At 44.3% G+C, this 25,712-nt stretch overlaps 1 protein-coding gene across 1 annotated transcript in view; it reads right to left on the bottom strand.

Moving 5' to 3' along the window:
- The window catches only part of TENM2 (teneurin transmembrane protein 2), a 730,807-nt gene that overhangs the window by 153,916 nt on the left and 551,179 nt on the right, over positions 1-25,712 (bottom strand). Inside the window, exon 8 of the mRNA XM_044454098.1 lies at positions 505-710. Coding sequence (XP_044310033.1) covers positions 505-710 — 206 coding nt within the window. The remainder of the gene's footprint in view (positions 1-504; positions 711-25,712) is intronic.

The raw sequence follows: 25,712 nt of genomic DNA, 5'->3' as shown, positions 1-25,712 counted from the left end.
ATCCCAGGACAGAATGTGCATTATGGATCTGCTATGTCTGAGCTATGCTAAGAGGATGGAACTCAATTTCCGGCTGGTAATTTTTTCTTCAAAATAAGAACATCCAGAAAGATCTATATGAATATTACTAAGAATTAACATACACTGAAGTGAATTGGGACACAAATAATAAATATCCTTATTTTCTGCAAAGGCTCACTTATGCCAGAAATAAAATTGACAGGAGATGCACCATGACTGAGGGAAACAGCAACTCACATATCCTCTTCCCACTCCCTCCCTTATCAAGCCGAGTAATACAATAGAAATGATGTAATTTTATCACAGAGAATTTTCTAACCCTTACAGGCAGCAGTCAGTGCAGTGGGGGCACAGATACTAACACAATCCTTGCAGAAATAAGGTTTGTAGAGCAAGAACTCAGGTAACAAGAGAGCTGTTGTAATAACCACCAAGCTGTTGTAATAACCATATTTTCCCCATGAAACATCTTGAATACAGTACCTGAACATGTGATGGAGGGAGTCCTCTTCTTATATAGACAGCAAAAAGAGCATCTTTCCCTAAGGAGATATTGAATTTCAGGAATTGGGGCTGTATGATATGGATTTGTGATCTCCAGAATACTCCTTGTGGTACTTCCTGACTGACCCTCCGTCCGATCTCGGCCTCCCCACTATCTATGCTGTTGTTTCTAGTGGCCCAAGGTCCTGGAAGACAAAAGCCAATCAAAGCAGATGACAGTCAGATTCCAGTGTGTGTGTGTATATATATATATTTAGCAGTGTAATTTCAGATAAAACTGTGTGGCAATCTTACACATCAAAGCAAAACTTAATTGACAAGACTATATTTACACACCCTCTTTTTATTTTTTTTATAATAGGGAAAGCATTTTGCTTTCATATAGTTATTATATCAGTGTAAGATTGAGAATCTGCTTCTTTGAAAGTTATAAACTTGCTCCCTCAGGCATCTGAAATATTTCAGACATCTTCCTCTCCTATTTTTAATTCCATGATTGCTCTTTACTGATCAAACATAATAAGAGCAGAAAGGCAGCTAAGCACATTAAAAGCTCCTTGCACTCTTTTGAACATCCCAATGTGAACAGGATATAAAAATAAATCCACAAGGGAAAATAAAGGAATAATTTCAGAGTAAATTAACTTGCTGAGGACTTGTATTCATCAAGTGTCAAATACCAAGCACGCTCATACACAATCGAAATAAAAAGATGAATAAATAAAAGATTAAAGAGAATACAGTTAAATATTCTAGATTTGCTTCTGCTAGATACAAGACTAGAATGAGACTTAATGTATTATTTTCTTCAGTTCCATGTTGTTTGGGACTTGGCCAGCTGAAAAATAAAATTCTTTCTCCACTATTGATGAAATCCTTGTGCTGATGGTACTAAATTTGTCCTTTTCCCAAATGAACAGCTTTGGGCTAGAAGTAGGAAAACTGATAGTGAAAGGTTGCAGAAAGTGCTATAGACAGGGCTGTTAAAACAATAAGTGGGAACACTTTTAACGGTCTTACTACATGGCAATGGCCAGTTCACATTTAGTAACTTCTACTTTTGAAGAAGCAAGTATACTGGTGCACGTGGCTCAATTGCTCCCGGTTGGCTCCTTTGGCCAGTGGAAGTGGCTGCACCAGGGGTGTGCACTGGTACAACTGCTGAGATTCATGCTGCAGAACTTATGTGGAATTTCAGTGGCAATCCAACTGTGAGGAAAAAGTCTTGTTTTTGGTTTAGAAGAAGGCATGGAGGAGTTGATTCTCTCCTCCCCTCACACAGTGAACAGGGATCGAAATTGTAGCCCCATGCTGTTTTAACTGAAATATAACACGTAGTATACATAGTTGAAGAGCCTGTCCTGGATGCGTCTGAACTTTTAATGTTTGCCCAAGGCACAAAATGGTAGGAAAAAGCTATCAGCTGATTAAAGGCAGAAGGCTGTCTGTTTCTGACTCCTGAGCCACTGTGGTGATGTTGCTCAAGCACTGGGTACAGACTGGCAAGAACTAGGTTTGTATCCCTGGTCAGCAGGAAACCTGAAGTTAGTAGGCCAAGTCACATGATTGCAGCAAGGGAAATGAACCATGGCAGTTTATTTCTCCTGCAACTGCCTTTACTGGCTGTGTTTAGCCAGATTCCCTAACTACACCAGCTGGCACAGCTTTCCATGCTATCCAAACCAAGGTGGCATGGTTTGTTTATGTATGGGATGAATTAACCTTCAGGTTAACAACAGTTCACAGATTTTTTAGGGTTGGGTTGCTGCCTGCTCAGACAAGCCATGCTACTGGATTTAAGTAACAAAGTAAGCTGAACCAATGAGGGTTATCAAGGAAATCTGGCTGACATACAAGTGGCATGCACAGTGAGGTTAACAAGCAACCACATGGCTCTTTAACCACACCTCAGTCATGAGAACCACACTTTCTCAGCCCAGCCTGCTTTGCAGGGTTGTTGTCAGAGCAGAGCAAGGTACCATTCATGCCACACTGAGGTCCTTGGAGAATGGGCTTGATATAAATTAAAGAAATAGAAGAGTGAAACTTTAATTAAGGTAAGCCTCCCCCTCTCCACCAAAAAAAAGCAGGTTGCTTACCTGTAACTGATGTTCTTCGAGTGGCCATCTGTGCAGTCACACATATGGGTGCTGTGGCTGCGCAGTGCCTTTGGCCGGAAGATTACAAGCTAACAGTTTTTGGCAGGAAAGCTCCACTCCCCCTCCCCCACAGCCTATAAAGAGCGGAGCGTCTTCCATTTTGTTCAGTCTTTGATGACCGAACGGATGCCCCCATGTGGGAAAAATTAGTTCTACTGTGAACAAGATCGGTACCAAGAAATAATGGAAGTGTTCGGTACCGACGAAAAAGTCCACTCACCAACACTGAGCAGGGCCGGCGGGTGGGTTGTGTGACTGCACAGATGGCCACTTGAAGAACATCAGTTACAGGTAAGCAACCTGCTTTTCTTCGTCGTGGCCTCTGTGCATCACACATATGGGTAGATTAACAAGCTTACCATAACGGAGGAGGGGAGGTATCCTCAACGAAGAACAGATGAAAGAACAGCTCTGCCGAAGGAGCAATCTTGTCGAGCCCGAATGTCTAAACGATAATGTTTGGCGAAAGTGCAAGGGTTCGCCCAAGTAGCAGCCTGACACACATTGTCAATCAGTACTCCTGATGCGAAGGCAGAGGAGGTAGCAACAGCCCTAGTCGAATGGCTTCGAAGAGCTGTGGGTGAGTCAATCTTAGCCAGTTGGCAAGACAAAGTGATGGTATGGACTATCCACTTAGAGATCCTCTGCGGAGTGACGGGGGTGCCTTGATCTCTGGTAGCATATTTAACGAAAAGTCTATTTGAGCGCCGAATAGATTCCATCCTAGATCTGTAGAAGGCTAAGCAGCGCCGAACGTCAAGTAAGTGCAACGATCTTTCTAGCGGAGTTGACGGAGATGGAAAGAAGGCAGGCAAAGTGATATCTTGTCCCATATGAAATGGAGTGGACACCTTAGGGAGAAAAGATGGCTCGAGCTGCAGGATGACCTTTTCTCTATGAAAGTTGAGGTAAGGTGGGTCTACGTGGAGAGCACAGAGCTCACTGGCCCTTCGGGTCGAGGTAACCGCCACTAGAAACACTGTCTTCCACGAAACAAGACATAAATCGACTGTTGCCAACGGTTCGAAAGGAGCTCTTGTAAGCGCTTGCAAAACAACAGAGAGACTCCAGGTAGGCATTACTGGCCTGATCAATGGATTCAGATTATAAAGCCCCTTCAGCAACCTCTTAATAGTAGGTTGAGAGAAGATGGACGATCTGTCCAGCATGCCACGATGATAGGCGATCGCCACCGTATACACTTTAATTGAAGATGGTTTCAGTGCAGAGTGGTGTAGTTCTAAGAGGAACTGAAGAATTTGGTGTATCGATGAAGTAAGCGGGGAGAACGAACGAGACTCAGCAAAGGTAGAAAATCGTCTCCATTTAGCCGTGTAAAACTTCCGTGTAGAAGGCTTTAGAGAGGAATCAAAGATGTGTTGAATGTCCAGATGAAAGGTTGTCGGATTTGGCGGAAAAATCGTCAGATCCGACAGTGCTGGTGGATCGAAAGAGGAAGCAGCGCCGACCCCAGCGGATTCGAAGGTTCTGAATGCAGTGGATTCGAGGGCAGGATTCAAACCACATGAAGTTGCTGTCGGTACAAATGTAGCAAAATTAACAATCAGATTCGCCACGCTGTTAGTTTCAACGATAGTATATCTGGATGGCGAAGTGCACCGTCCTGCTGGGTTATGAGGTAGGGAAGCAGTGGAAGATGAAGGTATTCCCTGTGAGAGATGTCGAGCAGTGTGGCAAACCAAGGTTGGCGTGGCCACCAAGGGGTAATTAGTATCCCCATGGCCCGTTCGTATAAAATCTTCGCTATGACTCTCATCACAAGAGGAATCGGCGGGAAGGCGTAAAAATTCAGGTTGTTCCATGGGATCATGAAGGTGTCCCCTAGGGATTCGCACCCGATTCCCGCTCTTGAACAGAAAGTCTCGCACACCTTGTTCTGTTGGGTGGCGAACAAGTCAACGGCGGGAAACCCCCAGCAATGAAAAAGATTGTCGCGTGTCTGAGGATCTAGTTCCAATTCGTGGGAGGTGAGCATGCGCCTGCTGAGAAGGTCCGCTTCCACATTGTCCGTATCGGCCAGATGGACTGCCATTAGTGTAATGTCTCTCGAAATGCACCAGTCCCAGATCTGCATAGAAAGTCTGGCCAGGGTCGGAGATTTCGTCCCACCTTGTTTGTTCAGATAAAAGACAGTGGCTATGTTGTCCAACGTTATCTGAACGACCCGATGTTGAAGAACATCCTCGAAAGAACGTAGGGCTTTGAATACCGCCAACAGCTCCAGGAAGTTGATATGATTTGTGGATTCTTGATGAGTCCACATGCCCTGGGTATACAGACCGGAGCATACCGCTCCCCACCCCAAAAGAGACACGTTGGTACCGACGGTTATCGATGGGCATCGGGGCCTGAAGGGGACCCCAGCAGTCAAATTGGCCAGGACCGACCACCATAGTAGAGAATAGAGCACCGAGGATGGAACTCGAAGCAGCTTTGACAGTGGATCTCTCTGTGGATGGAACACTTCGTTGAGAAATAGCTGCAAAGGACAAAGTCAAAGTCTGGCGTGTGGTACCACAGCAACAGAGGAAGCCATATGGCCTAGAAGCCTCTGGATGGACTTTGCTGGAACCGTCCCGTCTTGTTGCATTCGATGGATGTGGCGAGCGAGGGTCAGTTGTCTGTCCTGAGGGAGGAAGGCCTTTTCCAACGTCGAATCCAAGTGGGCTCCGATGAATGTAAGTTTCTGTACCGGAAGAAGAGAAGATTTCTCGGTATTAATGCAGAGGCCCAGATTGTCCAATAAGGCACAGGTAATACAGATGGAAGTGAGCAGTGCTTCCCTAGACCTGGAGACCAGGAGCCAGTCATCAAGGTAAGGATAAACTTGTATGCCCTGGAGGTGTAGGAAAGCGCAGACAAGGGCCATGCATTTAGTGAACACTCTCGGAGCGGTGGCCAAACCGAAAGGTAGAACCATAAATTCGTACAAATCGGACGCAACAGCAAAGCGAAGGAAACACCTATAATTGGGATGGATTGCAATATGGAAATAGGTGTCCTTAAAGTCCAATGAGGCGAACCAATCCTCTTTCCTTAGCAGCAGCAAAATATTTTGGAGGGTGGTCATTCGAAACTTTTTCGTCATGATGAATCGATTCAGATTACGTAAGTCCAAAATCGGACGTAGGCCACCATACTGCTTGGGGACCATAAAATATCTGGAGTAGAATCCGTGAAGTCCGTCATGTTGAGTTATTTGATGAATCGCTCCTTTACGAAGTAGTTGTTGTATTTCATCGAGCAATACTGGCGAGCATGATGCAAACCGGATCGGACTCGATGGAGGAACTATGTCGAATTCTATCTGATAGCCGTGCTGTATGATGGACAATACCCACCGGTCAGATGTAATGGACTCCCAAATGGGGAGTTGGCTTCGCAGTCGGTCCCTAGATGAGAGGGGGGTGAGTATGGGATGGGTCAGAGGAATGGTTTGCCAGTTCCATCAACGCTGCCTCCTATCTCCGTCATAACGGCGGCGGCCCTGTTGGTAGCGTTGTTGGTGCTGTTGACGGCGGCGCTGTTGTTGCTGCTGCCTGTGCTGGGGCTGTTGCCTGGCCTGGTAAGGTTGTCTATAGGGCGGACGGGTCCATGCCCACTTACGCCTTGGTTGAGACTGGAGCTCCATCCGTCGGGCCATCATGTGGGACTCATGGAGTTTTTTGAACTTGTGATCAGTCCTGGAATGGAAAAGCCCAGACCCGTCAAAGGGCATTTCCTCAATTCGGTGCTTAGTCTCCTCCGGGAAGTTGGCACTCCTCAGCCATGCATGCCTGCGGAGAGAGACAGCACCGACCAAGGCTCTCGAGTTGGTGTCCACATGGTGCCTGGCTGTGGACAACTGTTGAACAGCGACCTGCATCGCCTCCTTTATTAGCACCTTGGCCAGGTCGCTCTGGTGGTCTGGGAGGGTCAAGACGACGTTGTGGAGGCATTGCATTACAAAGTACTGGTACCTCACCAACGCTGCCTCGTAGTTCGAAATACGCAGCCCCAGGCCTGAGGCTGCGTAGACTCTCTTGGCCAGGGAGTTGATCTTACATCCCTCCTTATCCCCCGGGGCGGTGTGGCCTCTTGCCTCTCTACCCTGGGAGGATTCCACCACGACCGAGTTTGGCTTGGGGTGGCGGAGGAGGAATGGAATGTCCTCCTCCCAAACCCGGTACATGGATTCATACCTCTGCGACGTGGGTTGAGGGTGAGAAGGCAAGTCCCAGGGTTGCGTCATTGCCTGCCATAGGGTGGTGATCAAGGGCAGGGCAATCGAGGTGGACTGCTCCCTGCGGATGACGTCGTAAAACTTGTCCGTCAAAGGTCCCAGATGCTGGACAGCGTCAATATCAAGGGACTGGACAAGCCGGGACATCAGCTCCGCAAAGGAGACATGAGACTCGTCTGGTGACACAGGGCCCTGGGAGGTCACAGCGACATCGGGAGAGGTTGAGTCGACGTCCGAGTCATCGGAGTCCGCACCGTAATACAGGGGAGCTGAAGAAGAGGACTCCACCGGTGAGACGGACCGGCTACTTTCATCCCGAGGAATTGGGGGCACGCGCCTCGGGTCCAAGGACAGCGGGCGGTCGCGGGAGGGTGGTGGAGACCGATCCCTCGGTGCAGGATAGTACCCGGTAGAGTGTGGCTCACGCCAGGATGGATAGTAGGAGCGAAGCCATCCCTCAGATTGCTGTTCCCTCGAGCGACTCCTGCGGACCCTAGGCAGGGATATCTCCACATCCGCCTCCATAGTGGCTACAGGCATAGGCATGGGCGACCTAGTCCTGGGGGGAGAGTCTTGAATTTCCCCATCAGAAATTGACCCCCACTGAAGAGTTGGAAGCAGCTCGGTAGGAAGGTCAGCCACACGTCGAGGGGACCCTTGCGGGGTGACCCTCATAGCCGCCTGGAGTACCAGATCAGGTGGAGTCAGTACAGTGGCTGCCGTCGGTACCGAGGGGGCCGTTGAACTCGAGTCACGATGCCGTGGGCGCTCCGGGTCCTTCGACTTCTGGGTCGGTTTCGGAGGCTTCTCCTTTCTGGCCTTCTTTGCTGATTTATCGGTATCAGCATGCTTACGCTTCTCATGCTTCTTCTTTGGGGAAGCGGGTGGGGCCCCCATGGTAGACGCGCCTTCATCCAAAGGGTGTGAGAGTGGGACCACCGTAGTAGAGCCGGCTTAGGAGCGACAACGAGTGGGTTGGACTGCATGAGAGCCCGATCCCACAGGAGCCTCCGGAGGTGGTTCTCACGATTTTTCCTGGCCTGCTTAGAGAAGGCCAGGCAGTGAGAGCACTTGTCAGTCCTATGCCTCTCCCCCAAGCAGAGGAGGCATAGGTCATGCGGGTCAGTCGGAGACATCTACGACCTACATTCTGCACATTTGCGGAAAGCCGCTCGCTCCGCCATCACAAGAAAGGGAAAAAAGAAGACAGTGCAGAGGGTAAGAATATATTTTTGTTTTCTTTTTTAATAGAAGATAGAGAGGAAGGTAGAACGATAGAACTACAGAACTAACAAGAACTATAAGAGGCAACAAGAACTAACGGGAATATAATAACTGGGAGAATAATCGAGAAGAAGTAACTATACGAGTAACGGTCAGAGCGATAGACGAAAGCAGCACGAGGCACAGCGAACGGCGGTTGCAAAGACTGAACAAAATGGTGGACGCTCCGCTCTTTATAGGCTGTGGGGGAGGGGGAGCGGAGCTTTCCCGCCAAAAGCCATTAGCTTGTAATCTTCCGGCCAAAGGCACTGTGCAGGCGCAGCACCCATATGTGTGATGCACAGAGGCCACGACGAAGAAAACCAGGTTCCATCATTATAAACATCAATATTCTACTGGCTATAAAAATTGCAACTGTTGAGCTTAAAAGCTGGCCCCACTTCTGTGATCTACTTAAGGTCTACAATTATGCTGAACTTCAAATCTATCCAGCCAAGATTACCACAAAGCAAATTTTTAAAAAATGCTAAAAAAAGTCATGCTTTTCTTCAAAGTGCAGTTCAGATTATCATGTTTCTTTCAGACTTATACTTTGATTAGGTTTGTTGAAAGGATATGCTTTACATATTTTTACTGAAATTCTGAGCAGCAGTTCAAAAGTTGTTAAAGTTTTTTCTGTCCTATGCAAGTTATATCAGCCATGCTTAGTTCCACTCGGAAACTAAAATACTGTCAGTACTCCAGGGTTGTCCAAACAATTCTGTTACAGAGGTTAAAAACCCCTAATTGATCTATTTGAGGTCCCACAATCTTACTTTTGAGTAAGAAAGAAAAAAAAATATCAACCTAGTTGTATCTGTAAAGCAACATGAAATTAGACTCTTGGGGAATGTGGCCAAGGAAAGCACAGGTTGGAAAAGCAGAAGGACTGGGGCCCCTCACTAAATTGCAGAACAAATGGCTCAATCCTTGTTCTTCCTTTCTATGTGGTAAGAAAAGGATATGCTAGGTTGATGGCTCACTGTAGGGATATATTCACATGTTACAGTGAATGTGAATTCAAGCTCTATGTATGATCATTAAGATCATTATGTGAATTTTATGTATTCGGCCATTCTCATTGCGTGTAAGCTCTACGTGTGAGGAAGGGAAGTAAGGAATAAGCTTGATATCTCTACACATACACACTCATTCTTTTTATCACTTTATACATGTGGAACCTGACAATCTGAAAAGGACAGTTACATATTTATAATACCATTTATCATACAGGTAGACTTCCACGAAAGCAAATTCAAATTCATTGGTCAGAGGGCAGAAACACTTAAGTTATAAAACTAAAAGACAGGACAATTCAAATGTGTAACAAAGGCGTATGAAAGATTAAACTAATATCAATTTCCGAGGGTGAGGGAGTGATCTGTGCTCCTAGGATTATCAATGAAGATAGAACCAAGGCTGCCTAGCTGAGAATCATTGGTCTTGGATAGGAGAGGAGTGAACTGTTAGCTGCTGGAGAAGCTGAGGCCTCAGATTGGCAGGTTGGCATCACTCTGTTGCCAAGTGTGGGGGGTTGAAAAACCCTTTCCTAGAGAAAACCTTTTGTCTCCTTCTGGGTCTCAACCTGGTGAGAAGTTTCTCTCCCTAACCAAATGATAAAGTCTTCAAAACAGATACAGTATAGCTAAGGGTTAACTTTATTGTTTTGCTTCTGTGGTGCAACAAGAAATTTGCATCCTTGGGACTGGAATGTCAATTATTTATAATTTTGCTGCTTTTCCCTTGCCCTTTCCCCTTCCTTTCTGTCCCCTCTGTAATGCTTCAACAAATTATTTTCCAACCTGATTTGGCGATTGGGTGAACTGGGGTGCTAAATTTGGTGTCTTGGCCATGGGGACTGAGTTTGGTCCTTGGGCAGGTGCAGCCCACCAACAGTGGGACAGAGAAGGAGTGTTCTTTGGCTTACCATTACAAAATATTTAAACAACCTGGCATTTAAGACTAGTTATAAGGCTTTCTCATGCTGCCCCAGGCTCCACAAACCAAGAAACTAAATGAAAGCTGATGCCCTGTGTTCAGTGGTCATGTCGTGGAATGTCACAAACTGTGCTTCCTCATAACTTATTTATTTATTTATTTATTTATTAAAACATTTCTATGCCGCCCCATTCACCGAAGCCTCGGGGCGGTTCACAGCATTAAGTTATCCTTCATGCATGCATACCTTTCCTTGGTCACCAAGATGCCCCTCACTGCCTTGATCCTGTATTGCCTTATGAAGCATCTGCTACTAGAAAAGTGCTTCCTCTCATTGTTTAATGTATCCTTCCAGCAACTGATGGAAGTATGGATCAATTGACAGTAAGATTCATCTACCAGTGTTCAGATGGTTCATTAGGCAATGCAGAACCAGAAAAATTTGGGTATTTTTGTTGGTCCCAGAAAGTCCATGCTTTCCATCAGGATTTGGGCCTTGAAAGAGCAAGGAAAGTGAGGATACATGGAAAGCAATTGTAAGCAAACACTATTTGTAACATTACACATCAGTGCTGATCACAGGTCATGTCACTTAAGGCATCAACCTTAGCATCCAGTGTTCTGCCTTTGCGGAGTCTGAGCCAACAGTAGATACCATTCTATTTGGAGCTGTCATTAAAAATACTTTGGAAACTACAGTTGATCCAGAAAAGGGCTCTTTGCATTTGTCTTGTCAGGTCAGCTGTATGTTTTTAGAGGTCTCTTTCTGGGTCCAAAGAGCTGGTTTTAACTTTTAAAACCCTAAATGCTTCGGCGAATGGGGCGGCATAGACATTTTTAAATAAAATAAATAAATAAATAAATAAAGCATTGGATTATTTGGGTGTGTGGGGGGACCTCCTTTCCCAGTATGTACCTATGCAATCCAAAAAAAAAATTATTCAGAGCTCTGCACTGAATGCTCCTAACAGATGAAATAAGGCAGGTAACCCATAGGTGGCAGTCCTTTCAGTGGTTGCATTCTGATAATGGAGCAACATTGCAGTTATAAAACAGAATTCCCATAGAGTTGACCTAGCACCTTATTTAATACCCATTTTAGCACCCACTAAGGATTTTGATATTCATCAACAGGTTTTAAATAACTCATAGTTTGGGTCTCTCCATTTATTATTATTGTTTTAGTTTTAATGGACTGTATTCTTTTTCTGCTACATTTCATTTCCCTCCGAAATACCCAGAAAAGTCCTGTTTAGGAACGGCTAATGGAATACAGTAAATTGAGTAAAAAGTCTCTCAGGAGATGTCATGGAATCTGGGCCCTCTTCTCTACCAATATTCCAATTAGCCAAAGGACTTAATTTCACTGCAAACTGCTGCCAATGTGGCGGAAGGTATTCCTAGAAGGTACGCACAGATGTTACTGGGCTCCAAAACAAGGTTATGTCCCTTTAAAATTCTAAAAGCTAAGAATTATGGCTTGGCTGATAGATTATTGGTCTGGTTGGCACTAGAGATTAGTTGAGTCCTGCCACTTAATATTTGTGCAATATTTGTGATACCCAACAATTTGCTCATGTCTTCCAGACCCATCCTCTGACAAACTCCTTGATATCTGCTGCTCTCAGTATATTGACCCAGGCCTCACTGAGCACCTGCATGGGCCTCAGTTTATATATGAAATAGAATTTATGCTTAAAGATGACATAATGCTCCTTACACTTCCTTCAATTCAGTTTAATTTACTTTTTCATTTTTTCAACATGTAATTCTAGGAGTATATTATATAAAATATTAAAATACTGCTTACATACAGTTGTGTCCACATAATAATACCTACTAGGAATATACTTACACTTGTGGAAATGAATCAGCTCACCACAATCTGTCATACATTTTGCTGAATGTTATCCTTGGCAAAGACAGCCAAGACAACACTTTCAACAAGGACATAATGATGTGGCAAAGAAGTGTGAATAATCCAAGTAAGTACCAAAACATATCCTCTGCATCCATTGTCTTTAAATGTAATTACCACTGCAACAAGTTTTCAATTTTAAATTCCAAATTGGCTGTGCTCTTGAGGCTTACACTTGCATGTAATGAAAAGCCATTTAAACATATTCTATTGCCAATGCCTTTACATGGTAAGAGAATGCTTTTACTTAACATTGTTAATCTTTGAATAACAGTTTTTAATAAGCTGTGTCTTTTTTGAATTTTCTAGGTCAATGGGTCTCCAGCAATATCAGAGCACAAAGGGAAAGGCAAAGAGAAGCACAAGAGCACATTGGCTACAAGTGGAATGAATGGGATTAACGTAATGTCAAGCAACATGGTTGTGTAGCAATGCCTGAGTGACTCATCATCCTCCAGAGGCATCAAAGGAAGATTCAAAATGGAACAATGGTCTTTCTGTATGCATTCATTTATCTTTCATCTGAGGATCTACAAGTGCCTTGCACACACTAAAGAACCAAGCAACACAACCAGGTATTCCCATTTTCAAAAGAGAGATAATAAGTTTCTCTTTCTCTACCTGGACAATATATTTAGTATCTCTAGATCGACCAGCAGTATTTGTGGAGACCAAAGCCCAGGATCCTTCCAAATATTAAAGGTATGATTCCTTAATCAATAGTTTAACCAATTAGCTGATTGGATTAATCCATTACAGATGAGATCATAAGTCACACGAAACTTAATTTGACTAAATTGTCAAATATGACTAAAATTATACTTAATATGAGTAGGATTACACTGAACAAAAGTTTCCTGATTACTGCACAGTGCATTTAGAAAAAAACCCAAATATGTTTGATAAAAAAATAGCATATGATAACCACAATCTGTTCTCTATCTTAAACTATCCTTTACTTCTCTTTCACACACACACACAAAATGTTCTTTTCTAAGGTGATACCAGCAACATAGAAATATATCATCTAAAAACAAGATTATAGTTACAAAGATAATAGCTACAAGTCCTGATTTCACTCATATGCAAATCTATGCAGAATTAATAATGCACTTAACCAACTAATTATCCTTACCCAGACAGCACCTTTATTTGAATCATGTCACCCAGTGAGTATTTTTGTTTCTGAAAATGCACTTCTCAAACTGGAGCTTTCTAGATGTGTGGAAGTACAAGGCCTATCATCCTACCCTAGCATGGTCTGTTACCATACTGAATGGGGGATTTTGATTTGTACTATAACATTTCTGGAAGGCACCAGTTTGCAAAAGGATGCTATGTATTCTTTAAGACATACAGAGAATGAAGAACAAAGGAAGCTCTCAACTTAGCTTTCAAAAATATTTATTTATAGCATTTTTATAAATAAATCACAGAAAGCCTCGGGGCGGCTTACAAAGAGAAAAACAACATAAAATAACATTAAAGATTTGGAGCATCTCGGCAATAGTTTAAAACCAATAAATAAAAACAGCAATTAACAATTAAAATATCGTTTAAATAAAAAGGTCTTGGCCTGGTGCCGAAAAACAAATAATGGTGCCAGGCAGACCTCTCTGGGGAGCAAATTCCATAGGTGGGGCACCACCGCAGAGAAGGCCCTCCTCCGGGTACTCACCCTCCTAAAATCCTTCACAGAGGGCTCCCGGAGAAGGGCTTCCTCCGCCGATCTCAGGGGGTGGGAGGGCATATACGGATGCAAGCGCTCCTTTAGATAACCAGGTCCCAAGCCGTTGAGGGCTTTCTAGGTGATAACCAACACCTTGAATTGGGCCCAGACTTCAATGGGGAGCCAGTAAAGCTGATGGAGAACTGGGGTTATATGAGAAGAACGCCCAGTCCCCGTCAGCAACCTGGCAGCTCTATTTTGCACCAATAGAAGTATCCGGACTGTCTTCAAGGGCAGCCCCACGTAGAGCACGTTACAGAAGTATAAGCGGGAAGTTACCAATGCATGTGTCACAGTTGCCAGGCAGTCGTTCTCCAGGTAGGGATGCAGCTGAAGCTGAAGTAAGGCTCTCCTCGCCACCGCTGTTACTTGAGCTTCTAATGAGAGCTCTGAGTCGAGGAGCACTCCCAAGCTGTGAACCCTGTCCCTAAGAGGGAGTGCAACCCCGTTCAGGACAAGGTCCAGGTCCCCCATCCCGAAGCCCGACCCACCTACCAGCAGGACCTCCGTCTTGTCTGGATTGAGCCTCAGTTTATTGGCCCTCATCCAGCCCATTACCTCGGCCAGGCACTGGTTCAGTACAGCCACCGCCTCACCTGGATTAGTTGAAAACGAGAGGTAGAGCTGGGTATCATCAGCGTACTGATGATTCCTCAGCCCACACCTCCTAATGACCTCTCTCAGCGATTTCATGTAGATGTTGAATAGCAAGGGGGACAAAATGGACCCCTGAGGAACTCCATGGCATAGCTGCCATAGCGCATGGCCATAGTCCCCCAGCACCACCTTCTGGAATCGGCCATTGAGATAGGAGCGGAACCACTGCAAAGCAGTGCCTCCAACTCCCAATCCCGCTAGCCTATCCAGAAGGATACCATGGTTGATGGTATCAAAAGCTGCTGAGAGGTCCAGGAGAACCAACAGGGATGCACTCCCCGTCTCTCTCCCTGCACAGGTCATCATACAGGGTGACCAAGGCAGATTCAGTACTGTACCCGGGTCTGAAGCCGGACTGAAATGGGTCCAGATAATAAGTTTCATCCAAGAGTGCTTGGAGTTGTCCCGCTACCACCCGCTCTAACACCTTGCCCAAGAACGGGATGTTGGCCACAGGTCTATAATTGGCGGCCACCTCTGGATCCAGGGATGCCTTCTTTAGGGCTGGCCGGACTACCACCTCCTTTAAAGGGGCAGGTACTTGGCCGTCCCTTAGAGAGGTGTTGACAATCTCCAGGATCCAGGTCCCAATCCCGTCCTTGGCTTTCTTGAGTAGCCAAGATGGGCAAGGGTCCAGTAAGCAGGTGGTAGGACGTACTTGTCCAAGCACCTTGTCCACATCATCAGGCCACAACAACTGAAACTCATCCATCAATTGTGGACCAGACAGCAACACTGGCACCTCCCCGGTACAATCTGATTCACTAGTAGAGTTCAGCTTGTGATGAATCTGAGCGATTTTCTCCCTGAAACGCTTGGCGAAGTTGTCACAGCGGGCCTTCAAGGGTGGCACGAGATCTTTCTTTGGGCCTGGGTGTACCAGCCCGTGTACCACCCGAAAGAGCTCCACCAGACGGCATTGTGAGGAGGCAGTGGAAGCGGAGAAGAATTTCTTCTCCACTGCCCTCACTGCCACAGCATAGGCCCAATAGTGGGCTCTTAAGTGTGTTTGGTCAGATTCATCCTGTGATTTCCTCCACCTACGCTCTAGACGTCTCCCAACCCGCTTCATCGCCCATAGTTCAGGTGTATACCAGGGGGATGAACGGGCTCTGCCAGGTGGGAGAGGACGCTTAGGAGCAATTGTGTCAATAGCTCTGGTCATTTCCCCATTCCATAGTTCAACCAAGGCATCGACAGGAGCACCAGCCTTATCAACCGGAAACTCCCCCAGGGCCTTCAGGAATCCATCTGGATCCATCCGGCTCCGGGGGCAGACCAGCACAATCGGGTCTGCACCCTTACAGAGGGAAAGGCCGCTCTCGAGCTCAAACCTCACGAGAAAGTGATCTGACCATGACAGGGGTGTCAGACACAAGTTCTTCACCCTCAGATCACCCTCTTCCTATCCCGTTGAGAAAACCAGGTCCAGAGTGTGTCCACGTTCATGGGTCGGGCCAGTGACATGTTGAGACAGCCCCATGGCCGCCATGGAGGCCATGAAGTCCTGAGTCACCCCGGTCAGAACCGCCTCTGCATGGAGATTGAAGTCTCCCAGGACCAACATTCTGGGAGTCTTCAACACCAAATTGGAGACGATCTCCGTCAGCTCAGGCAGGGAGTCTGTTGGGCAGAAGGGTGCACGGTACATCAACCGAATTCCCAGTCTGTCTCGGTCGCCCAACACCAAGTAGAGGCACTCTAGACCCGGCCTCGAGAGGACAGGAAGCCCTGTGAGGAAATAGAGGCTCGGTAAACCAAAGCAACCCCCCTCCCCTCCCCTCCAGAAGTGGTCAGTGCTGGATCAGATACCCAGGCAGGCACAGTTGAGAGAGGGAGACGTCCCCCCATTCTCCTGCCCAGGTCTCTGTAATGCAAGTCAGGTCGGCCCCCTCATCCACAATCAAGTCATGGATGAGGGATGATTTATTGTGGACTGACCTGGCATTAAGCAGCAGCACTGACAGGCCCGGGGGGCGGTTGACAGGACTACTTGGAACCCTCAGGCTGGGGGAATAACCAGAAAGAGGAACAGGTGCTAGCCATCTGTCCCTCCTTCTTCTGCGTGGACATGTTAGACCCCCCAATGCCATAATGTCTATTGCCCATGACCACCCCAATGGCAGCGCCCACGCGCTCCCCAGGCAACCCCATATTTGTTGCCGAGAATGACTCCATTAAAAATATAAGCTAAAAACACATTAAAAACACCTAAAAACACTTAACCCCCCCTCAACACATCCCAATACAATTAGCAATCCCACTCGCCAGCCGACAACATAGCCCCTGGCCAGCCCAGCCCCTGCATGACCCCCAAACGGCTCCCAAACCGCAGTGACCGCTTATATTCACTCAGGACAAGTCCAGAAGCTCAAAACATGCCACTATATATATATTCTACACAACCACTGGGTTAAAATCTTCATCTGGCACTATACTGAGGCAGCTCCATCATGACTATTCCACCTCTCCAGGCAACTGTAAGATCCATTGTGGTGTAGTGGTTGAGAGTGTGAGACTAGGATCTGAGTTCTAGTCCCCACTCAGCCATGGAACCTGCTGGGTGACATTGGACAAGTCACAGAGTCTAAGGGTTGTTTTATGAGGGTAAGACTGAGAGGAGGGAGAGAATTATGTAAGCTTCCTTGAGTTCCTGGGAAAGAAATATTATTATTATTATTATTATTTATAGTAATTCATAAATAAACTATTCACTGGTCAGAAAATACAGCCCTGGTCAGTGTGGGTAGGTGGCCAGGTTAAATGTCTGGCAAGAGGCTGACCATAACTTTATGTTATATTTGGCATCAGGTCTACCCCTAGTGTCCCTTCTCTGATTTCCTATTCCCTGCTTCCAAGATTATAATAGGATATTTTGTGTGAGCAGAAGTAATTCTTCCTTTAGTAGTACAAGTCTCCACTGAGTGATCATGTTAATTAAACCTTCAACAATGAATTATTAATTACAGTGTTTGCATGCTGCCCCAAAGCAAAGTTCAGGAGCAAGAGAACTCATCTGAGCCCAGTACTTGATGGACAAGTTAGAAGGAACAAATTAAGACTAAGAGGACAGCAGCATGGTCCCACTTAAGCCCAGCCCAGCTCAACACTGTGGACATAGAGTTCTATTTCAGAGTTTTCTTCCCAATATGAGTTCATTCTTACCTTCTAATGAACTAGCCACAAGGACAGACTTGTCTTTCCTTTATTCCTCCAACTTACTTGGAAACACTCGCACTATGAATAAATAATGTAGACTAATTAACTGGACCATTCTGCCTTAATGCTGGGAGAACAGGACTGTGCATTCCTCCCAGCTTAATGGGCATGCCTGTCCTACTTGCATTATCTTGAGAAAGCCACACATGGGCACCGTATTTGAATACGATTTGCCCACATACAACCCCATGCATGTAGGCTGAATTCATGCCTTCCACTTCCCCTGGCCCAGTCCAGGACATTGACTGTGCAGTTTGGTCCTGCCAATGCTGTACAGTGTACATACACAACCATTATGTCCAGGCGCGCACAGCCAAAGTGTCAGAGGCATCTGCTGGTTTGATGAGAACCTTGCTCCATTTTGCTGCCCTCCACAGTGAGATAGTTGGAGGAGGATTTTTCTTGAGAGAATATCTTGTTTCTTTGAAATATGTATTTTTGTTCACATGGTATGCCTTTATTGGTTGATATCTTTCATTAACAAGTATCCTTAGAGAAGGTATTTTGGCATGTTAAAAATCTGTTGACAAAAGCAATGGCTGTACATCCATTTAAAAATGGAGTGACTGAAAACAGAAACACATACAGATACGGTTATGTGAATGCAGGCTATGTACACTCTCACAGTAAGGAGTATTTGCAGAACTAATTAACTTTGTTTTCAATTTCCTTGTGTGAATATTTCATATGCATGAACCACACTGCAGAACTGAAAAACTTAGCACTGAGCTATAAAAGAGTGCCTGTTCTTTCTAGAAAGGTACATTAGTATGAAATCCTGAGTGTGTTTAGCCAGAACAGAGTTTTGCAGCTCCCAGTATTTCTCAGTCAGCCATGCTGGATAGGAAATGCTGGGAACTGTTGCACTTCTGTCTGTCTACGAATGCACAAGAGCGTGCCCTTAAAGTTCAAAGCTATGCACCTGGCGTTGGATGCGGTGACGGAGAGAATGTTGCACTAGCCTCACTCTGGCCTCAGTGGGCTGTCTAAAGCTACCTAGTGATCTGGAAGTGAGGGATCTGACACTAACCCCTTTATCAGGGTCAGATCACTTCCTTCCTTGTGAGGTTTAACTTGGGGCCAGTTTTCCCCTCCATAAGGGTGGGGGCCCTATTAAAATGCCCCCCCCCCCCCGACTCTTATGGATCCTGATGGATTCCTGAGGCCTCTGGGGGAATTTCTCGTTGACAGGACTGGCACTCCTGTTGATTCCCTGGTTGATTTGTGCAATGGGGAAATAACCCAGGTGATCAATGCAATTGCTTCTAAGCATCCTCCCCCACCATGCAGCGTCCTGATAAATTGTGGTCGATGAAGTGGGCTGCGAAACGACTAGAGTGTGGATGGAGGAAATCCCATACCGAATCTAACCAAACAATACTCAGAGCTCATTATTGAGCCTGTGCTGTGGTGGTGAGAGTGGCGAAGAACGAATTGCAGCCTCACACTGCTGTCCAGTGTCAGATTTGAAATGAGCTGGACTCCACAGATGATGTGGTCCTAGAATGGGAAGTGTCCAGAGTGCCATCTGGACCATCTTTGTTGGATGAGTTTCAACTGTTGTGGCCTGAGCATGTGGACAAGACAAGATGCTTGGACAAGGCCAACCCACCACCTGCTTACTTGACCCTTCATGGCTGCTCATCAAAGCCAAGGACAGAATGTGCACCTGGGTCCAGGAGGTTGTTAATGCTTCTCTGAGGGAGGGTCAGGTTCCTGCCCCCGTTGAAGGAGGCGGTGATCAGACCCATCCAGTGGCTTACATCCTGTTCTTAGGCAAGGTGCTCAAACAGGTGGTGGCCAGGCAACTCCAGGCTCTCCTGAAGGAAAGTGACCATCTGGACCCAGTCTGGTTTCAGGCCTGGCTATGAGACTGAAACTGCCTTGGTCACTCTGTACGATGACCTGTGCAGGGAGAAGGATGGGGGGAGTGTTGGTTCTCCTGGCCCTCTCAGTGGCTTTTGATACCATTGACCATAGTATCCTTCTGGATAGGCTGGCCGAGTTGGGGGTTGGAGGCACTGCATGGCGGTGGTTCTATCTGGTCAGCCGATTCCAGATGGTGGTGCTGGAGGATTGTGGCTCTATGTCATGGCAGCTTTGCCATAGAGTTCCACAGGGTCCCATTTTATCCCCCATGCTTTTCAACATCTACATGAAAACACGGGAAGGGGTTTGGGCTGAGGAGTCATCAATATATACTGATGACATCCAGCTGTACCTCACTTTTATATCTAATCTGCATGAGGCAGTGGCTGTCCTTAACTGGTGTCCGGCCAGTGTGATGGGCTGGATGAGGGCCAAAAAATTCAGCCTTAATCCAGACAAGATGGAGGTCCTGTTGGTAGGTGGTCCAGCCTTCTAGGATTTTAGCCTGGTTCTGTATGGGGTTGCACTCCCTCTAAAGGACAGGGTATGCAGTTTGGGAGTGCTCCTTGAACCAGAGCTGTCCCTGGAGTTCCAGGTGGCTGCTGTGGCAAGGAGCTCTTTCCTTCAGCTTCAGCTAATTCATCAGCTGTGTCCTTACCTGGATAAGCAGAACCTAACAACAGTGACTCATGATCTGGTAACTTCCTGATTGGACTATTGTAACATGCTTTATGTGGGGTTGCCCTTGAAGATGGTCCGGATACTTCAATTGGTTCAGAACAGAGCAGCCAAGATGTTAACAGGGACAGGTAGATAGGTACATATAACACCAGTCCTTTACACTGGCTAACAATTGAAATCAGGGCCCAATTTAAGGTATTGGTGATGACTTATGAAGCCCTAAATGGCTTAGGAACTGGATATCTAAAGGAACATCTCCTTCCCTATCTGTCTGCCTGCTCCTTAAGATATGGGTCAGAGGTCCTCCTTTGGGAGGAGCCCTCTTTGAAGTAGATTAGTAGAGTGGCTACCCGGAGAAGGGCCTTTTCTGTGGTGGTGCCCCAATTCTGCAATACACTTCCCAGAGAGGTTTTCCTGGCACTGATACTTCATTCTTTTCTGCTCCAGGCCAAAACCTTTTCATTTTCTCACTGTTTTAAGTTTTACATGGTGATTTTAATTGGGGTTTTATTGTACAGAATTGATGCTGTGCTTAACTTTGCGTTATTGTAAGACCATCCCAAGGCTATTTGGTAGTGGATGGTATAGAATAGTTTTAAATAAATAAATAATGCAGTTGAGTGATTATTTATCAAGCCTCTGATAAAGTATATTAGAAACAATTGTTTAAACTCTAGCTCACTATGAAAGGATGGTCAGGTAGAATTATAAATAATAAATAGGAAATATTTCAATTAAACAGGAAAATTATTTCAGCCAATTCAATAGTAAATACACTTTAAAATTACTGGAATCCATAAAACATTACTGGTGAATCAATCTTGAAAATGTCACTAAATAAGAAAAAAATACACTGTAAAATAAGTTCTACAAATGAAGCTTTTACTGAAGTACCTGTAAAACTTAACAAAAGTTAGAAAGCGTGCCAGCATAGATTTCCTTTAGAGGTTATTCTGCATCACATATTTTTATCTATAGAAAATAGAACTGAATACTGAGTATTTCCTAAGACATTACACTTCATTCCCATTAATTCTGTAAGCAGTGCAGCTAGCTCAGGGATCATTTGAACTCTTAGAAGGGCTCTGTAGACTTGTATTTCATTGTCTATTAACACAGTTCATGCCATACACGATACAGTTTTGATCTGTCAATAAATTCTGCTAATAGCACTTGCTTATAGTTCTGCTGATTTTACAGTCTTCTGTGTTATAACTTTGAAGGTATAACTACTACTTCAATTACTAACAGTAAAAAAGTGCAAAACTCTCACTGGGGTTCCAATATTAAGTCACTTCCTGAAACTAAATACTAACATCCCCTTTGCTAAAATCCCAAACATATGAACTTTACATATGTTCAAAAGGTCTAGAATAAGCATACATAGTGGTAGGAAGGGGATACAGAAAATTGGTGGTAGTAGGTCCCACCCCCAACCACTGCTAATGGTGTGCACTGCTGGTCATTCCACAAGTATTGCAATATTGCTGTACAATACCTCGAGAGGTGGGCCTAGATGAATCACCAGTTGGAATTAAGATTGCTGGGAGAAATATCAACAACCTCAGATATGCAGATGATACCATTCTCATGGCAGAAAGTGAAGAGGAACTAAAGAGCCTCTTGATGCGGGTGAAGGAGGAGAGTGCAAAAGTTGGCTTGAAACTCATTAAGAAAACTAAGATCATGACATCCGGTCCACTCACTTCCTGGCAAATAGATGGTGAAGAAATGGAGGTAGTGACAGATTTTATTTTCCTGGGCTCCAAGATCACCGCAGATGGGGACTGCAGCCAAAAAATTAAAAGACACTTGCTCCTGGGGAAGAAAGCTATGGAAAATCTAGATAGCATATTAAAAAGCAGAGACATCACCCTGCCAACAAAAGTGCGTATAGTCAAGGCTATGGTTTCCCCAGTTGCAATGTATGGCTGTGAAAGCTGGACCATAAGGAAGGCTGAGTGCCGAAGAATTGAGGCCTTTGAATTGTGGTGCTGGAGGAGATTCCTGAAAGTCCCTTGGACCCCAAGACGATCAAACCGGTCAGTCCTAGAGGAGATCAATGCTGACTGCTCTTTAGAAGGCCAGATGCTGAAGATGAAACTCAAATACTTTGACCACCTAATGAGAAGGAAGGACTCCCTGGAGAAGAGTCTAATGCTGGGAACAATAGATGGCAAAAGAAGAAGGGGACAGCAGAGGATGAGGTGGCTAGATGGAGTCACTGAAGCAGTTGGTGTGAGCCTGAGTGGACTCTGGGTGATGGTGGAGGACAGGAAGGCCTGGAGGAATGTTGTCCATGGGGTCGTGATAGGTCGGACATGACTTCACAACTAACAACACCTCAAGAGCAGGCCTTCTCAGTAGCAGCCCCTGCTCCACAGGAGTGCAGTTCAGCGGGCAGAAAACTGGCATTTTGTAACCAACTCCTGCAAACCTAGCTGTTCACCCAGGCTTTCCCCACTGTCTCATTTTACTGCTCTCATACTCTTCGTTGTTGCTGTTGTGACGTTTGTAAAACTGCATTTAAATGTAATTTTAATTGTGATTTGTACTATTTCTATAGAAACTACTTAGGTCTTTTAAATTTGGTAGAGAAATACTATAAATAAATATGTGTATGTATTAAGAACACAAGAGGAACCCTGCCAGATCAAACCAAGGGCCTCTCTAGCTCAGCATCCTATTTCCTGAAGTGGCCAACCAGATGCTCTAATAGGAAGCTCTCATGAGAACAAGAGTTTCTCCCCACTTTTATTCGGAGGATGATGGAAAGAGAGCAGTACTTCTCTGTGGGTGGTACTCCTTTAGTTGTGGTTGTTCAGTGCCAGGAAAAAATGGTGTTATTTACTCAGATTTTTAAACCCATGCTTTTCTATCTAGTTTTATTACTGTTTAGATCTCTTTTTTAAAAGCCTAAAGTATATTTCCATTTTTTCTTGTCTATTCTGTGTGGTTTTAGTTTTGGTTTTAAATAATCTTGTGTTGTTTCTGCATTATATGGTTGACTGATTTTAATTCAGGGTTGTTTTTTAATCTGTTTGTAAGCCACCTCATAGATATAAAGAATGAAAGAAATATTTGAGTTTTTCAGAAATAAAATTGTGACTATTATTACATTCTGTTATACATGTTCCTAAGATTCTCTCTGGGCCATGTCTGCACTGTAAATCAGATCTGTCTGACATGCTAGAAAAGCAAAATATAGAAATCCAAAAGGTACAGGAGACAAAATTATTGCTATGATTGTATAAATCTCTGCAGGAATCATAAAGAATATCAGAACACTTTTGTGGAATTTATCAGAATCCCCATGAGCACTGATAAGGAAATAGTTTTCAGAGCCTCTCCAAGATATACAACAATGCTAGACATCACTTTACTTGATCTCCTTCTTTATTGCACGTACTTGCAATATACGGAAATTGCTCTCCAGTTCTGTATTACATCTAGGAAGTGTGAACTATCAACGAAAAGTTAATGGTACCATCAAAAGATGCTTTTTTGTTTATTTTAAAAATGGAAATACTTAATTTTTGTTACAAAAAGCTTTCTTTGACTGTAGCTAAATGTCCTCAAAGAGGCTTATGTAGGAAAAAGCAATGAAATGCTTGAAATCCCTGAAGCTGAAATGTTTCAGTAGTGGGTCCTGAAAATAGTTGCAACAGATGCTGCAAAGATTAATAATAGCATTTCTAAATCCCTAAATAAACAGGGGATGTCATGGAAAAGAAACATATCGCCACTAATGCAAATAGATGTTGATTTCCTGAAGGTGAAGCTTTTGAAATATGACATTTTTACAGCATTAAATTAGGATGGTTTTCTGGATGAGTCATATAAGTGGGATTGAGCCACGCTTCATGTGCAACTTTCTTTCAGAGGATTTTATTTTATTTTAATGTAGGCCTGTACCTCTGTGTCACTGATCTCTGTCTCAGCTCAGTTCTACCTTCTTCACAAAGGCATAAAGCACATTTTCTTAGCACTGAGCTCATTAACAACCATCAAGGAAGTCTGGAAGGTTTAAGACAGTATTTTCTGAAATCTTAACCCTTATTCCTCATTGTGAAGAGAAAAAAGTCTAAATATACATGACTGGAATTGATCGCATCCATTCCCTATTATGCTATTCTCTCCCTCACTTCTGTTGCTACTGTCCTTGGGCAGGGAACTGGACTGTTGTTGGGTTGTTTATGAAGGGTGAATAAAGTATTTTGCAGAAGTTCCACACAAAATTCTTTGTACAGGGATATTCCTGTAAAAAAAACACAACCAATTGCTGCGCTAGCTATAAAATGAGTTAGTTTTAAAATAAAAATCACAAAGACCAGAAACATAGACAGTGAAAAATTAAATAGTAAATACAAAGATAAGTCTGAAACAACGAAGCATATTATAACTACCTATTCTGCCTTATCTTGGTTAAAATATGTACTATGCATAATTATACTGCAAAAAGTCTTTACCTCCAACCGAGTATATTTATTTTTTATTTATTTTATTTATTTAGGGAACTTCTATGCCGCCCCATTCGCCGAAGCCTCGGGGCGGCTCACAACCATATACAGTAAGTTCACATTTGTCCCTATGAGAGCTGTAACCCTGGCTTACTTCCCAAGAATTCAGATAAACCTGTCATAACAAATATAATAGGCCAGACATAATTCTGGTGAATCAGAAAACAGTAAGAATATACACATCCACCTGCTAGCTTTGGAAATAAAGTGTGTCTGAAAACTAAACCCAGGTTACTTATTACAATTTATCTGTTAAAACTATTTTTAACCATCCTTCACCATACATGAGATTAGGGTCGTGTATAGGAAGAAGAAAAATCACAATACACCAATCTAATACAATAAACCATACAATACAATGCAACAAAGCACAAAGCTTTATCACAACAATATACAAAGGAATAAAGAAAAAAGCCAAGCAAATTGAACAAATTAGTACAACACTCCAAACTATAATTCAGTTTTAACCTGCCATGGTAATAATATTAGGACTTGGGGCCAGCTGAATGGTTGCCGGTAAGATAATCCAGAAACAAGGCACTGCCACAAGGAAGACCTCTGCAAGTCTCCTATATAATTAGCTTCTTCCACTCCACAGTGGAACTTGGATAAGATCATCTTCTGAAAATCATAAGCTGGGGTGAGGAACTTTTTTCTGCACAATGGCTGAATTTTATTTTGTGGAAGCTCTTGCAGGGTGCATTCTAGTAGTCAGTGGTGTAGTGGCAAATTTAGAAGTGGGGGAAGGTCCCTTCATGATAGTCAGACCCACACCTCAAAGCCATGCCCCCATCAAAACCACACACACCAAGCCACACTATTTCCAAGATCATGCAACCTATGATTCTACAATAGAAATGAGCTTTGTCACATTGTTTGAATTTCTGTTGAGTAATGAATGCGAGATGAGAGTATCCCTTTTTGAAGTGAAACAATTCTAGAGGTTATTTTATTATTTTATTTATTGTGAATGAATGACTATTTTATTGCA

The sequence above is a fragment of the Varanus komodoensis genome, unplaced genomic scaffold (genome assembly GCF_004798865.1).
Source record: "Varanus komodoensis strain SLA01 unplaced genomic scaffold, ASM479886v1 scaffold7_1, whole genome shotgun sequence".
Taxonomy (NCBI): Eukaryota; Metazoa; Chordata; class Lepidosauria; order Squamata; family Varanidae; genus Varanus; species Varanus komodoensis.
This window is presented reverse-complemented; position numbering and strand designations above follow the sequence as displayed.